Source organism: Theropithecus gelada, chromosome 8 (genome assembly GCF_003255815.1).
Source record: "Theropithecus gelada isolate Dixy chromosome 8, Tgel_1.0, whole genome shotgun sequence".
In the NCBI taxonomy this organism is placed as follows: Eukaryota; Metazoa; Chordata; class Mammalia; order Primates; family Cercopithecidae; genus Theropithecus; species Theropithecus gelada.
This window is the reverse complement of record NC_037676.1, coordinates 122,004,679-122,017,513: the sequence shown is the minus strand read 5'-3', so window position 1 is coordinate 122,017,513 and position 12,835 is coordinate 122,004,679. Positions and strand designations below refer to the sequence as shown.

The 12,835-nt window shown below is 42.0% G+C and overlaps 1 protein-coding gene across 2 annotated transcripts in view; it reads left to right on the top strand.

Moving 5' to 3' along the window:
- TAF2 (TATA-box binding protein associated factor 2) overlaps positions 1-12,835 on the top strand; it is a 105,154-nt gene that overhangs the window by 2,930 nt on the left and 89,389 nt on the right. For both annotated transcript variants that reach the window (XM_025394723.1, XM_025394724.1), the window contains exon 3: positions 10,148-10,308. In XM_025394723.1, the coding sequence (XP_025250508.1) occupies positions 10,148-10,308 (161 nt within the window). The remainder of the gene's footprint in view (positions 1-10,147; positions 10,309-12,835) is intronic.

Sequence of the window (12,835 nt, the reverse complement as noted above, 5' to 3'; positions counted from 1 at the left end):
TATTTAGAACAGAGTTAACAGAAACCAACATGAGGTGGAGGAACCCTCTGAGCTATTAACAGTGAGGAACAGTTGCCACTTCCAGGCCTGAAACAACAAAGGGAAGGGGAAGTTACTAGAACCTACTGTAGCCATGGAAAGAGTTACCTTGTAGGAACTGTGTCTTTTAATAGAAGAATGAAGCTACTGCTTACCTGCAGCCTGGCAGAAAGGAATCTGGGGTAATTAATATAAACTTGCTTTCCTTCTGCTTTCCAGTTTCCTTTTTGTGGAAACTGTTGGACCAACCCATCTAGAAGGGTAGAGCCCAGTTAATGAAACTCCTAGGGTATTGAGTAGCGTAGAGAGCAGATCAGGAGGGGCAAAAGGAGAATAATCAGAACAGTCTATCTTTTTAACCCCAACGCATTCACTATTGTCTTTGGTTGAGATGAAAAGCTAATGCTCCTAACATGGGGAACTTACAAAGTTCTATGAGCCACTGAAAGAGTTGGCAATGGCTGACTACTTACTTTTTAAGTGAATTGTTACCTGAACACAGCCATCCCCATTTAGTTATATATTGACTATGGAGGTTTTTGAGCTACACTGGCAGAGGTGAGTAGCTGAGACAGACTGTGTGACCCACAAAGCCTAAAATATTTCTATCTGGCCCTTTAAGAGAGAGTTTGCTAACGCCTGAGCTATTCTGTTAGTGTGAGAGATGACAGTTCAGCCCTGTTCCCACCTAAAATATTAGTCACCTCTAGCGTCTTTTATGCAAGATAGTGGAAAGAAAAGTGGTTGAAAGAAATAGTGTAAAACTAAATTGTAACAGTCCCTGCTTCCCTTAGCTGGTAGCATGGCCGAAGTTGATATACACTGCTTTATTTCTCCACTCCTTTGGTGTTTCCTTTTCCTTCTGCTGACATTTCTATTGGGATGACCTAGACCCTTGTTTCTTTAGGACGTTCAGTGCTGTTCATGTCTTTATTGGGTTGTTGCAGTTTCTGTTGCCTAGGACTGTTAGGGGGGATCTGAGAGGCATCTCAGGAAATCCCCTAGATTTCAGATGTGATTCTTGTCCGTATTGTATAGCAAAGCTTTAATTTTCTCTTTGGTAGTTGAAATGATTCATTCCAGCCAGAAGAGGACCCCTTTCGCTGCTTTTTGGTTCTTTGGGATGAGGAGCTCAAGGTGGTCAAGAGGTAACCTCAACTTCCAATGGAATGGAATCATGAGTATATGCTCTGCTGGATGCATTCTTCACTTAGGCACTAGGACCTCTCAACACACTGAACCCAGGATCAGAGACAGGAGGCAAAAATTCCTTCCATGGCTGGGCACGGTGGCTCACACCTGTAATCCCAGCACTTTGGGAGACAGGTGGGTGGATCACCTGAGGTCAGGAGTTCGAGACCAGTCTGACCAACATGGTGAAACCCCATCTCTACTAAAAATACAAAAAATTAGCTGAGCATGGTGGCGGGCACCTATAATCCCAGCTACTTGGGAGGCTGAGGCAAGAGAATCACTTGAACACGGGAGGCAGAGGTTGCAGTGAGCCAAGATTGTGCCACTGCACTCCAGCCTGGGCAACAAGACAAAACTCTGTCCCCCCCAAAAAAAACAAAAAAATTCCTTCCATGGCCTTTTTGGTATAATAGTGAGAGTAGTCACTCCAACTTTCAACCCTTGGTTCCCAGTTCTGTTTTGGCTGGGAGAGATAATCCTATATATTGTCTACTAATTTAAGGCAGCATCCCATGGGAGGTTTCTCAGTTGTTACTGTAACTGAGCCTTTAGCAATTGATCATGCCATCTACTTCTGTGTGATAGAGTACAAGATAAAATGCGTAAGTTTAAACAAATGGTTACTCTGTGTATGGAAGGGAGGGGCAGCAGGTTTGAGAGGAAAGATTCATAGGTCAGATTAGAAAATGTTACATTTCATGCACTTTGGGGTTATTGAGATGAATAGTGGGTAGTTGGCTACATGTCTGTGCAGATAAAGGATGGTGAGAGAGATTTGGGAGCCTTTGATATGCAATTGTTCATTAAGTGTGTGGAAAAGCTCACTTAGAGTATCTAGCAGGAAGTGAGCATCAGGGAGAAATATCTGAAGAATATGATATTTGAGAAAACTGACGCTTGACCTGTAGAAACCAGCAAAAACCTTTTTTTTTGAGACAGGATCTCACTGTCACCTAGGCTGGAGTACAGTGGTGCAGTCACAGCTCACTGCAGCCTCAACCTCTGTGGCCTCAGGTGCTTATCCTACCTCAGCCTCCTGACTAGCTAGGACCACAGGCACATACCACCAGCCTGGCTAATTTTTGTATTTTTTGTAGAGATGGAGTTTTGCCATTTTGCTTAGGCTGGTCTCAAACTCCTGGGCTCAAGCGATCCACCCTACTTTGGCTTTCCAAAGTGCTGGGATTACAGGTGTGAACCACTGCACCTGGCTGAAAAACATATTTTAAGAAGGAGGAGGCTGGGCGCGGTGGCTCACACCTGTAATCCCAGCACTTTGGGAGGCCAAGGCCGGTGGATCATGAGATCAGGAGTTTGAAACCAGACTGGCCAACATGGTGAAACCCCGCCTCTACTAAGAATACAAAAAAATTAGCTGTGTGTGGTGGCAGACGCCTGTAATCCCAGCTACTCGGGAGGCTGAGGCAGGAGAGTCGCTTGAACCCAGGAGGTAGAGGTTCCAGTGAGCCGAAATTGCACCACTGCACTCCAGCCTGGGCAACAAGAGTGAAGCTCCATCTCAAAAAAAAAAAAAAAAAAAAAAAAAGGTTATTAATTTTAAATGTAAACAGTAAATATAAACTTGAAAACTGAAAGTAATTCTTGGTCATTAGTGACCACAGCAAGGGTAATGTATTAGTCCATGTTCATGCTGCTAATAAAGACATACCTGAAACTGGGCAATTTACAAAGGAAAGCAGTTTAGTGGAGAACTCATAGTTCCATGTGGCTGGGGACGCCTCACAATCATGGCAGAATGCAAGGAGTAGCAAGCCACCTCTTACATGGATGGCAGCAGGCAAAAAGAGAGCTTGTGCAGAAAAACTCCCGTTTTTTTTTGTTGTTGTTGTTGCTTTTTGTTTGTTTTTTAATTATACTTTAAGTTCTGGGTTACATGTGCAGATCGTGCAGTTTTGCTACATAGGTATACACGTGCCCTGGTAATTAGCTGCACCCATAAACTTGTCACCTACATTAGGTATTTTTTCTAATGTTATCCCTCCCCTAGTCACCCACCCCCCAACAGGCCCTGGTGTTTGATGTTCCCCTCCCTGTATCCATGTGTTCTCGTTATTCAATTCCCACTTATGAGTGAGAATATGTGGTATTTGGAAAAACTCCTGTTTTTAAAACCATCAGATTGCCAGGTGCAGTGGCTCACGCCTGTGATCGCAGTGCTTTGGGAGGCTGAGATGGGCGGATCCCCTGAGGTCAGGAGTTCAAGACCAGCTTGGCCAACGTGGTGAAACCCCATCTCTACAAAAATACAAAAATTAGCCGGGCCTGATGGTGGGTGCCTGTAATCCCAGCTGCTTGGGAGGCTGAGACCGGAGAATCTCTTGAACCTGGGAGATGGAGGTTGCAGTGAGCCAAGATCGTGCCATTGCACTCCAGCCTGGGTGACAGAGCGAGACTTTATCTCAACAACAAACAAACAAACCGTCAGATCTCGTGAGACTTATGATCATGAGAACAGCGCAGGAAAGACTTGCCCCCATGATTCAGTTACCTCCCACTGGGTCCCTCCCACAACACATGGAAATTCAAGATGAGATTTGGGTGGGGACACAGCCAAATTGTATCATTGTGCCGCTGGCCCCTCCCAGTTCTTACGTCCTCACATTTCAAAACCAATCATTCCTTCCCAAAGTCCCCGAAAATCTTAACTCATTTTAGCATTAACTCAAAAGTCCACAGTCCAAAGTCTTATCCGAGACGAGGCAAGTCCCTTCTGCCTATGACCCTGTAAAATCAAAAGCAAGTTAGTTACTTCCTAGATACAATGAGAGTACAGGCAATGGGTGACTACAGCTATTCCAAATGGCAGAAATTAGCCAAAACAAGGGGGCTACAGGCCCCATGCAAGTCTGAGATCGAGCAGGGCAGTCAAATCTTAAAGCTCCAAAATGATCTCCGTTGACTCTATGTCATATCCAGGTCATGCTGATGTAAGAGGTAGGTTCCCATAGTTTTGGGCAGCTCTGCCCCTGTGACTTTGCAGGTTGCAGCCTCCCGCTCCCGTGACTGGATGTCATTGAGTGTCTGCAGGTTTTCCAGGTGCACGGTGCATGTTGTCAGCGGACCATTCTGGGGTCTGGAGGATGGTGGCCGTCTTCTCACAGCTCCACTAGGCGGTGCCTCAGTAGGGACCCTGTGGGGGCTCTGACACCACGTATCTCTTCTGCATTGGCCTAGGAGAGGTTCTCTGTGAGGATCCTTCCCCTGCAGCAAATTTCTGCCTGGGCATCCAGGCGTTTCCGTACATCTTCTGAAATCTAAATGGAGGTTCCCAAACCTCAATTCTTGACTTTTGTGTACTCACAGGCTCACCACTACATGGAAGCTGCCAAGACTTGAGGCTTGTACCCTCTGAACCTACGGCTCAAGCTCCAAGTTGGCCCCTTTCAGCCCTGACTGGAGTGGCTAGGATGCAGGGCACCAAGTCCCTAGGCTGCACACAGCGTGGGGACCCCGGGCCTGGCCCACAAAACCACTTTTTCCTCCTAGGCCTCCCGGTCTATGATGGGAGGGGCTGTGTGAAGACCTCTGACGTGCCCTGGAGACATCATTTTCCTCATTTTCTTGGGGATTAACATTTAGCTCCCAATTACTTATGCAAATTTCTATAGCCGGCTTGGATTTCTCCTCAGAAAATGGGATTTTCTTTTTTTTTTTTTTTTTTTTTTTTTTGAGACGGAGTCTCGCTTTGTTCCCCAGGCTGGAGTGCAGTGGCTCGATCTCAGCTCGCTGCAACCTCCGCCTCCCGGATTCAAGCAATTCTCTATCTCAGCCTCCTGAGTAGCTGGGATTACAGGCCTCCACCACCACGCCCAGCTAATTTTTTGTGTTTTTAGTAGAGATGGGGTTTCATCATCTTGGCCAGGCTGGTCTTGAGCTCCTGACCTCGTGATCCACCTGCCTTGGCCTCCAAATGTCCTGGGATTACAGGTGTGAGCCACCATCCCCAGTCGGGATTTTCTTTTCTATCATTGTCAGGCTGGAAATTTTCCACACTTTTATGCTGTACTTTCATTATAAAATGGAATGCCTTTAACAGTACCCAAGTCACCTCTTGAATGCTTTGCTGCTTAGACATTTCTTCTACCAGATACCCTAAATCATCTTTCGCAAGTTCAAAGTTCCACAGATCTCTAGGGGAGGGCAAAATACTGCCAGTCTCTATGCTAAAAATAACAAGAGTCACCTTTGCTTTAGTTCCCAACAAGTTCCTCATCTCCATCTGAGACCACCTCAGCCTGGACCTTATTGTCCATATCACTATCAGCATTTTGGTCAAAGCCATTCAACAAGTCTCTAGGAAGTTCCAAACTTTCCCGTATTTTCTTGTCTTCTTCTGAGCCCTCCAAACTGTTCCAGCCTCTGCCTGTTACCCAGTTCCAAAGTTGCTTCCACATTTTCAGGTAACTTTTTAGCAGCACCCCACTCTACTGGTAGCAGTTTACTGTATTGGTTCATTTTCATGCTGCTGGTAAAGACGTACCTGAGACTGGGCAGTTTACAAAGGAAATAGGTTTAATGGAGATCTTACAGTTCCACGTGGCTGGGGAAGCCTCACAATCATGGCAGAAGGCAAGGAGGAGCAAGTCATCTCTTACATGGATGGCGGCAGGCAAAAAGAGCTTGTGCAGAAAAATTCCTGTTTTTCAAACCGTCAGATTTCATGAGATTTATTCACTTTGCGAGAACAGCATGGAAAGACTGACCCTCATGATTCAGTTGCCCCCCACCATGTCTCACCCACAACACATGAGAATTCAAGATGAGATTTGGGTGGGGACACAGCCAGACCATATCAGGTAACTTCAGTGGAATGATGACTGCATAAGTCATATTGTACTGAATGGAAGAGAGAGTTGGAACAGTGAACACATTCTACTTTTTCAAGAATTTCTCTTTTGAAGGTATGAGAGAAAGATGGCAAAACATTCATTTGAGGGTAGCATAGATCTAAAGACTTTTAAAACCTTGAGTCTTGAACATATTTATAGGCATAGGAAAAACATTCTACAGAAAGGAAAGATTGTAATTATAGGAGAGAGACAAACTGATATTTCTGAGGATACTGTGGGGAGTGGGTGCTGAAGGACCTTTGGATATATCATTCTTTTTTTTTTTTTTGAGACGGAGTCTTGCTCTGTCGCCCAGGCTGGAGTGCAGTGGCCGGATCTCAGCTCACTGCAAGCTCCGCCTCCCGGGTTTACGCCATTCTCCTGCCTCAGCCTCCCAAGTAGCTGGGACTACAGGCGCCTGCCATCTCGCCCGGCTAGTTTTTTGTATTTTTTAGTAGAGACGGGGTTTCACTGGGTTAGCCAGGATGGTCTCGATCTCCTGACCTCGTGATCCGCCCGTCTCGGCCTCCCAAAGTGCTGGGATTACAGGCTTGAGCCACCGTGCCCGGCCGGATATATCATTCTTAAACAGAAGGGAAAGATGGATACATGAAACAGAGGGGCAAGATAATTGGTAGTTGGCAGAGGAGTGGTTGAATTTAAGGATTTAGGGTGAAGGGAGTGCCAAGAAGATTGTGGTGAGAAACTGGAAGAAGTCAAGGACAGGAGGATTTCAGGCAGTTGAACAGGAGGACTGGTAGAGAAGTAATGAGAAGGGTGAGGAGAGGCATTGTGGACATTTGAGTTCATGTCAGCATCAGAGCAGTTCTAAGCAGTGATGAAGTGCTTTTCAGAGTGTGATCTTGATTCTTCCTGGATGGAAGTGAAGATTGTAGGAATTGAGGTCAGAGAACTTTGAGGCAGTTTTATTGGTTGGATCAGACACATCTATATTCAAGTCACTTAGAGTGATGGGAGACGTGTGTTACAAAAGAAGAGTATGTGACCAGGTGCAGTATTTATACCTGTAATCCCAGTGCTCTGGGAGGCTGAGATAGGAGGGTCCTTGAGGCCAGAAGTTCCAGACCGGCTTGGGCAACATGATAAGACCCATCTCTAGAGAAAAAATTTTTTAATTTACCAGAAGTAGTAGTGCATGCCTGTAGTCCCCAGCTATTCTGGAGGCTGAGGTGAGAGGATCACTTGAGCCTGGGAGGTTGAGGCTGCAGTGTGCCATGATTGCTACACCGCACTCCAGCCTGGGTGACAGAACAAGACCCTGTCTCTGAAAAGAGAAAAAAAAGCAAGAGTATGAGCCTTCAGCAAATGTTGGGGAATTTCATAGACATTAATGAAGAAGCATAGAGGATAGTGTACCTGTATAGCATGAACACAAAGGATAAACAGAAAAGAATAACAAAAGCATTTATTAAGCATATACTAGATGCCAGCTATAATTTTAAGTGTTTTCCATGTAGTAAGTTTTTCAGTTGTCTTTGTTTTTGTTTTGTTTTGTTTTTGAGATGTGATCTTGCTCTGTCACCCGTGTCGCAATCACGACTCGCTGCAGCCTCAACCTCCCAGGCTCAAGCAATCCTTCTACCTCAGCCTCCCCAGTAGCTGGAACTGCAGCCACCATGCCTGGCTAATTTTTTAGTACTTTGTAGAGATAGGGTCTTGCTATATTGACCAGGCTGGTTCTGAACTCCTGGACTCAAGCAATCCTCCTGCCTCAGCCTCCCAAAGTGCTAGGATTACAGGAGTGAGCCCATGCCTGGCTGTTCGGTTGTCATAATAACACTAATAGGCCAGTAATGTCATTATTTTTTATGAAGAAACTGAGGCACAGTGAGCTGGAGTCACTAGCCCAAGATCATACAGTTACTAAGTGGTAGAGCTAGGATTTCTATACAGGGAGTCTACCTCCAAAACACCTGCTTTTAACGGTGACACCACACTGTCCTTAACCTTATAGTGTACGTTAAATAAAATCCTATAAATGGCCTGGAAGTAGTTGTGGAAACTAGGAGAATGCCAGTTTTCCACTACCCTCATTTATAGTGAGTGGGAGAGTAAGTAACTTCTTGTCTAGGAGGATTCAGGAGCCATTTCATTTAAGGCAAGGGGGTAGAGAGGGAGTTTTAGAAAAGGTTGAAAGGCACAAGGGGAATGTTTAAAATGGAATGTGGGCTCCAGGAGGATGGTTATCTGTGAAGTGGTGGGGAGAGAGCAAGAAGCAAGGAGTGAGAGGCTAGACGACCTGAGGGGCTTGCAGTTATGCCAGTGGCTAAGGGCAGCAGAGATTGAAGACTTGTAGAGGTTAATGGGTCTGAATGTTTCGGGCAGGTGTAGGTTAGAGCCCTAGGCCGTGGCAGAGGCCTGATGGTGCAAGGAGACTGGGCTTTTCCTGTCTTCCTGAATTACATTTCATCATTCTATTATTGTTACCAGAGTTTAGAAAGCCAGATGCTGTTCTTATGCCTCACCCATGTAGCAATTGACAGTACTTTCTTTAATCTTTTGTTTTGTAGTTGTCTTGGTTCTAATTCTTATCTTTCAGCTGATCCAAACTCTTTTAAATTTAGAATGGTCATTGGATGACAGATTCTAATTAAAAGGAATTCTGGTCATCCTTCCTACAGCTGTTCATAGTTTACACCTTTAAACACAAAATCTTCATCAGCTGTATTTTGGACTTTGCTCTTTTGTTCTCTGTGTTTCTAACTCACAGATATGTGCAGATTGTTCTGATTTAAGAGTGTGTGGCTCTCCTCTTACTTGGGAATTGAGAACAAAGAGGCTACAGAATCTCGAGGCTTTCTTGAGCAGTTGGGGCTAAATGTTACCTAAAAACAACTTTGCATATTATTTAAAACCCTTGTACCCAGAGGCATTATGGCATAGTGGGATTTGTTTGGAATTATTTAGTTGTGTTTGAATCTCTATTCCCTACTTATTACTGACCTAATTTTTTTTTGCGTTTGTTATCTTATCTGTAAAAAGTTAACTTTTTAAAATACTTGACAGTAATATTTGTAGCTTCTTTGTAAAAAGTATAAAGTAGTCTCTTAGAGTTGGTATTAGGATTAGAGGGAACATAGGAAAGTATCTAATGTAATGTCTGGTACATGGTAGCAGCCATTATAATCTAGTCCTCTATGGTTGCTATCTGAATTTTCTCTTAAATATTTCTGTTATAGCCTCTGAAATTTTTCTGTTTACTTTGGAGCCCCTGAAATACTGCAATTTCATGCCCTCCCTTGTTTTATGTTTGAGTATATCAGTTTTCAACCCAAGATATTAAAATCAATGAACATATATTCCGTGTTTAATCTGTTCGTCTTTCGCATTGATTCAATACAAGAGGGTGGTGAACAGTCTGTATTTAACTGTTTTTCATGTGTTGGACAAGAGACATTGCTAACATACAGCTAACACGGTAGAACTACATACGGCCTCTGACAGCTAACATGGTCGAACTACATACGGCCTCTGGACGACTTGATAGGAAGTGATTGAACACTGTGACGTATCTGCCGCTCCTGAATATAGCAGCAGATTTTTCCTGCTTGCCTTGGTATCTTTTGTAGCTCTTGCCATTTTACGTGTCCTAATTTACTCATGAGCAGAAACTCATACTTGTTGCTTTCAGTGGTATCATTTTTTACCCCTTTTTTTCTGACATGTTCTTTCACTCATCAACCTTCTGGTTTTCATTCTCTTTCTGCTCTGTCATTTTTTTTTTCTTCCCTTTTTAGATCCTAGTCTGTTTAAAAATTCTGGTTTTTGAGAGTAGCGAGCCCTTTTACTTTTTTCTGACTGCCTAATTTTCACTAATCGTGAACATGAACCACCAGGATGATAAAGTATACATAATTCACACCCATTCAGTCACTAGGACAATCATGTTTGAAAGTAAGATACTTGGAGAGCATACATATGTATGTAGCTATTTGGGATTTTGTGTCTGGAGTGTAATATGTGTGTAAGTGGTAAAAATAAAAGCAATATATTCTGAAACATACCAGTCTTTGTAATGAAGTTGTTATTCTCTATCTTTGCAGGGATTTGTGGAACTGACTGTATTTCCCACAGTTGCAAACTTGAATAGAATCAAGTTGAACAGTAAACAGTGTAGAATATACCGAGTAAGGATCAATGATTTAGAGGCTGCCTTTATTTATAATGACCCAACCTTGGAAGTTTGTCACAGTGAATCAAAACAGTAAGTTATGCACTTTAAAAGTCATTATTTTTAACAGTTTTGAAAAAATGTTTTTAATGATTGGATTAGTTTTTCTCGAAGTATTTTTTTTTTTTTAACATTGTTATTAGGCTTTGAATCCCAATCTTTTTGATCTGTTTTACCACTCTGTACGTTTGGTTCAAGTGATTTTGCTAGCTGTGCCCAACGTAGTTACTAAGTTTCCCTTCTGCATGTTAAAACTCTAAGGAAGTATTATTTGGGAACTGTAAGTAATTTTCTTAGTTTTTTTTTTTTTTTTTTTTTTTTTTACTTTTACTGTTTTTCTTAACTATTTACTTCATAAATATTGAAAGTAATTTTCAGTGGGTTAGATGGTCACTGTAATCTGTAGACCAGAGGCTACTTCAAAATATTCTGTGAAATATTCTATTGAAAAGTTTTAGAAAGTAGCTAATGCAATTGACTGCCTTAAATTATCTTATATTAGGTCTAAAGTAGCTTATTTCTTCACCTTTAATAAATACTACATCTGTTGAGGCTACTTCTAGTTTTTATCATTAAATATGTATTGCTGTTATCAGTTTTATATTCTACTTTTTGTATTTCATAGTTTGTTTCCATTTTCTGTGTGTTTGTGTGCTTCATTTTTTGTCATCTTTATGGTTAAATAATACTCCATTTGCTCAGTGTACTATAGTTTGTATAATTATTCTCCAGTTGTTTGGCATTTTGCAGTCGTAAGTGGTGAGTGAATGTTTTGGCACATACAAATTTTTTCCCTTTGATTGTTTTACTTGTCATTTCTAATGGCTCTTTTCAGTATTTTACCTGATTGTGCCCTAGTATTTAAATTTATGCTAATTTAAATACTATCAATACATGTGAGGACACTTACTTTTTCAAAGCTTTGATAACATTGGGTTATGTTATTTCTGTGATTCCTTGTGTTTAGGGGTAGGATGCCAAAACTTTATCATAAACTTTTTAGTCGAGATGATGTTTTAACTAGTCTAGATGTATAATGCCTTAAGGCAGCAGTTCTTAAAGTGTGATTCCCAGACAAGCATCAACTGGGAACTTGTTCGACTGACCAGTTCTCAAACAATACCCTAGACCTGAATCAGAAATTGTGGATAGGCTCCTACAGTTTGTGTTTTAACAAGCTTGCCAGGTAATTCTGATACAGACCGAAGCTTGAGAACCACTGCCATAAGGAATTGCAAAGGTTTACAAGGGCGGCTTGTTTTTAGACGTATTTATGGTCCCAATAATCATTGGTTTAAAGTCTTTCACATTTAGAGAGGAGATACACAAATGGGATTGGAAAAATTCAGGGAATCCCTGATTTACTCCTGTAACTTTCCATTTCACAAAGGTGAGTTGTTGAAATTGCATTGCTTTTAAAGCCACATTTGTAGAACTGACATAAAAAGACTTATTACAAAATTATCTGCATCCCTTTTCCTCCAGAAAACAAAAACAAAAACTTCTGCCTTTGAGGAGGTTAGTATACACCACTAATAAATGGAAAGATCACCTGACGAAGAGCAGATAGAGGACCCATTACCTTGCCAGAAGGTCAAAATATCCACCCTATCCAGCCTAGAACTCTGCATTTGATAATAGGGCAAGGTACCTGTTTGTCGGTCACAAAACACAGTGTCTTTACATCTTTTTTACTAATAATTTGTTGTTGCTGCCCAGGTCTCAAGATAATCTGTTACGTGTAATGACAGGACTCTTGGTCTGTTAAGGAAGCAAGCTTTACTTTGCTCTTTTTATTTTGATGATATTCCCTAAACATTTTCCCTAAAATTTTTCTCTAGTGATATTCCCTAAATTTTTTCTCTAGCGATAATGGAAGATGCCTCATTACTTTTAGTGTTCTAAGTCAGTGGTTTCGTGGAAGACAGTTTTTCCACGGACCAGGGGGCAGAGGGCGTTTTGGATGAAACTTCCACCTGAGATCGTCAGGCATTAGATTCTCATAAGTAGCGTGTGACCTAGATCTCTTGCATGCGCAGTTCACAATAGAGTTCAGGCTCCTATGAGAATCTGGTGCTGCTGTTGATCTGACAGGAGGCAGAGCTCAGAAGGTAATGCTTGCTCACCCGCTACTCACCTCCTGCTGTGTGGCCTGGTTCCTAACACGCCACAGACCTGTATATATTTATAATTTAAAGAATGAAGAGGAAGTTCTAAAAGAGAATCTTTTCAAAGGTTAGGCTAGGAAATTGGGAAAGATGGAATGTATTTAAAATTTTTCATTCAACTAGAACCATAGCTCTGTTGCACTTAGTAAATGCTTGACTAAGAATTGACTAGTATGTGTGACTATCCCTGCTTTTTTGCTTAGCTTTAGAATCTTTATTACTCTTTAAGAGAGGTGATTTTCGTATTTTTGCTTCTGTTTATCCTCTGAATTATTCAAAAAGAAATTGATTTTAGAGTTTTATTAGACATAAGTTTTAGAAAGTAGCTAATGAAATTAGCATGAAGGGTAAGCAAGTATAGGATGGTGGTGGATATTCACTATTAAGTTACT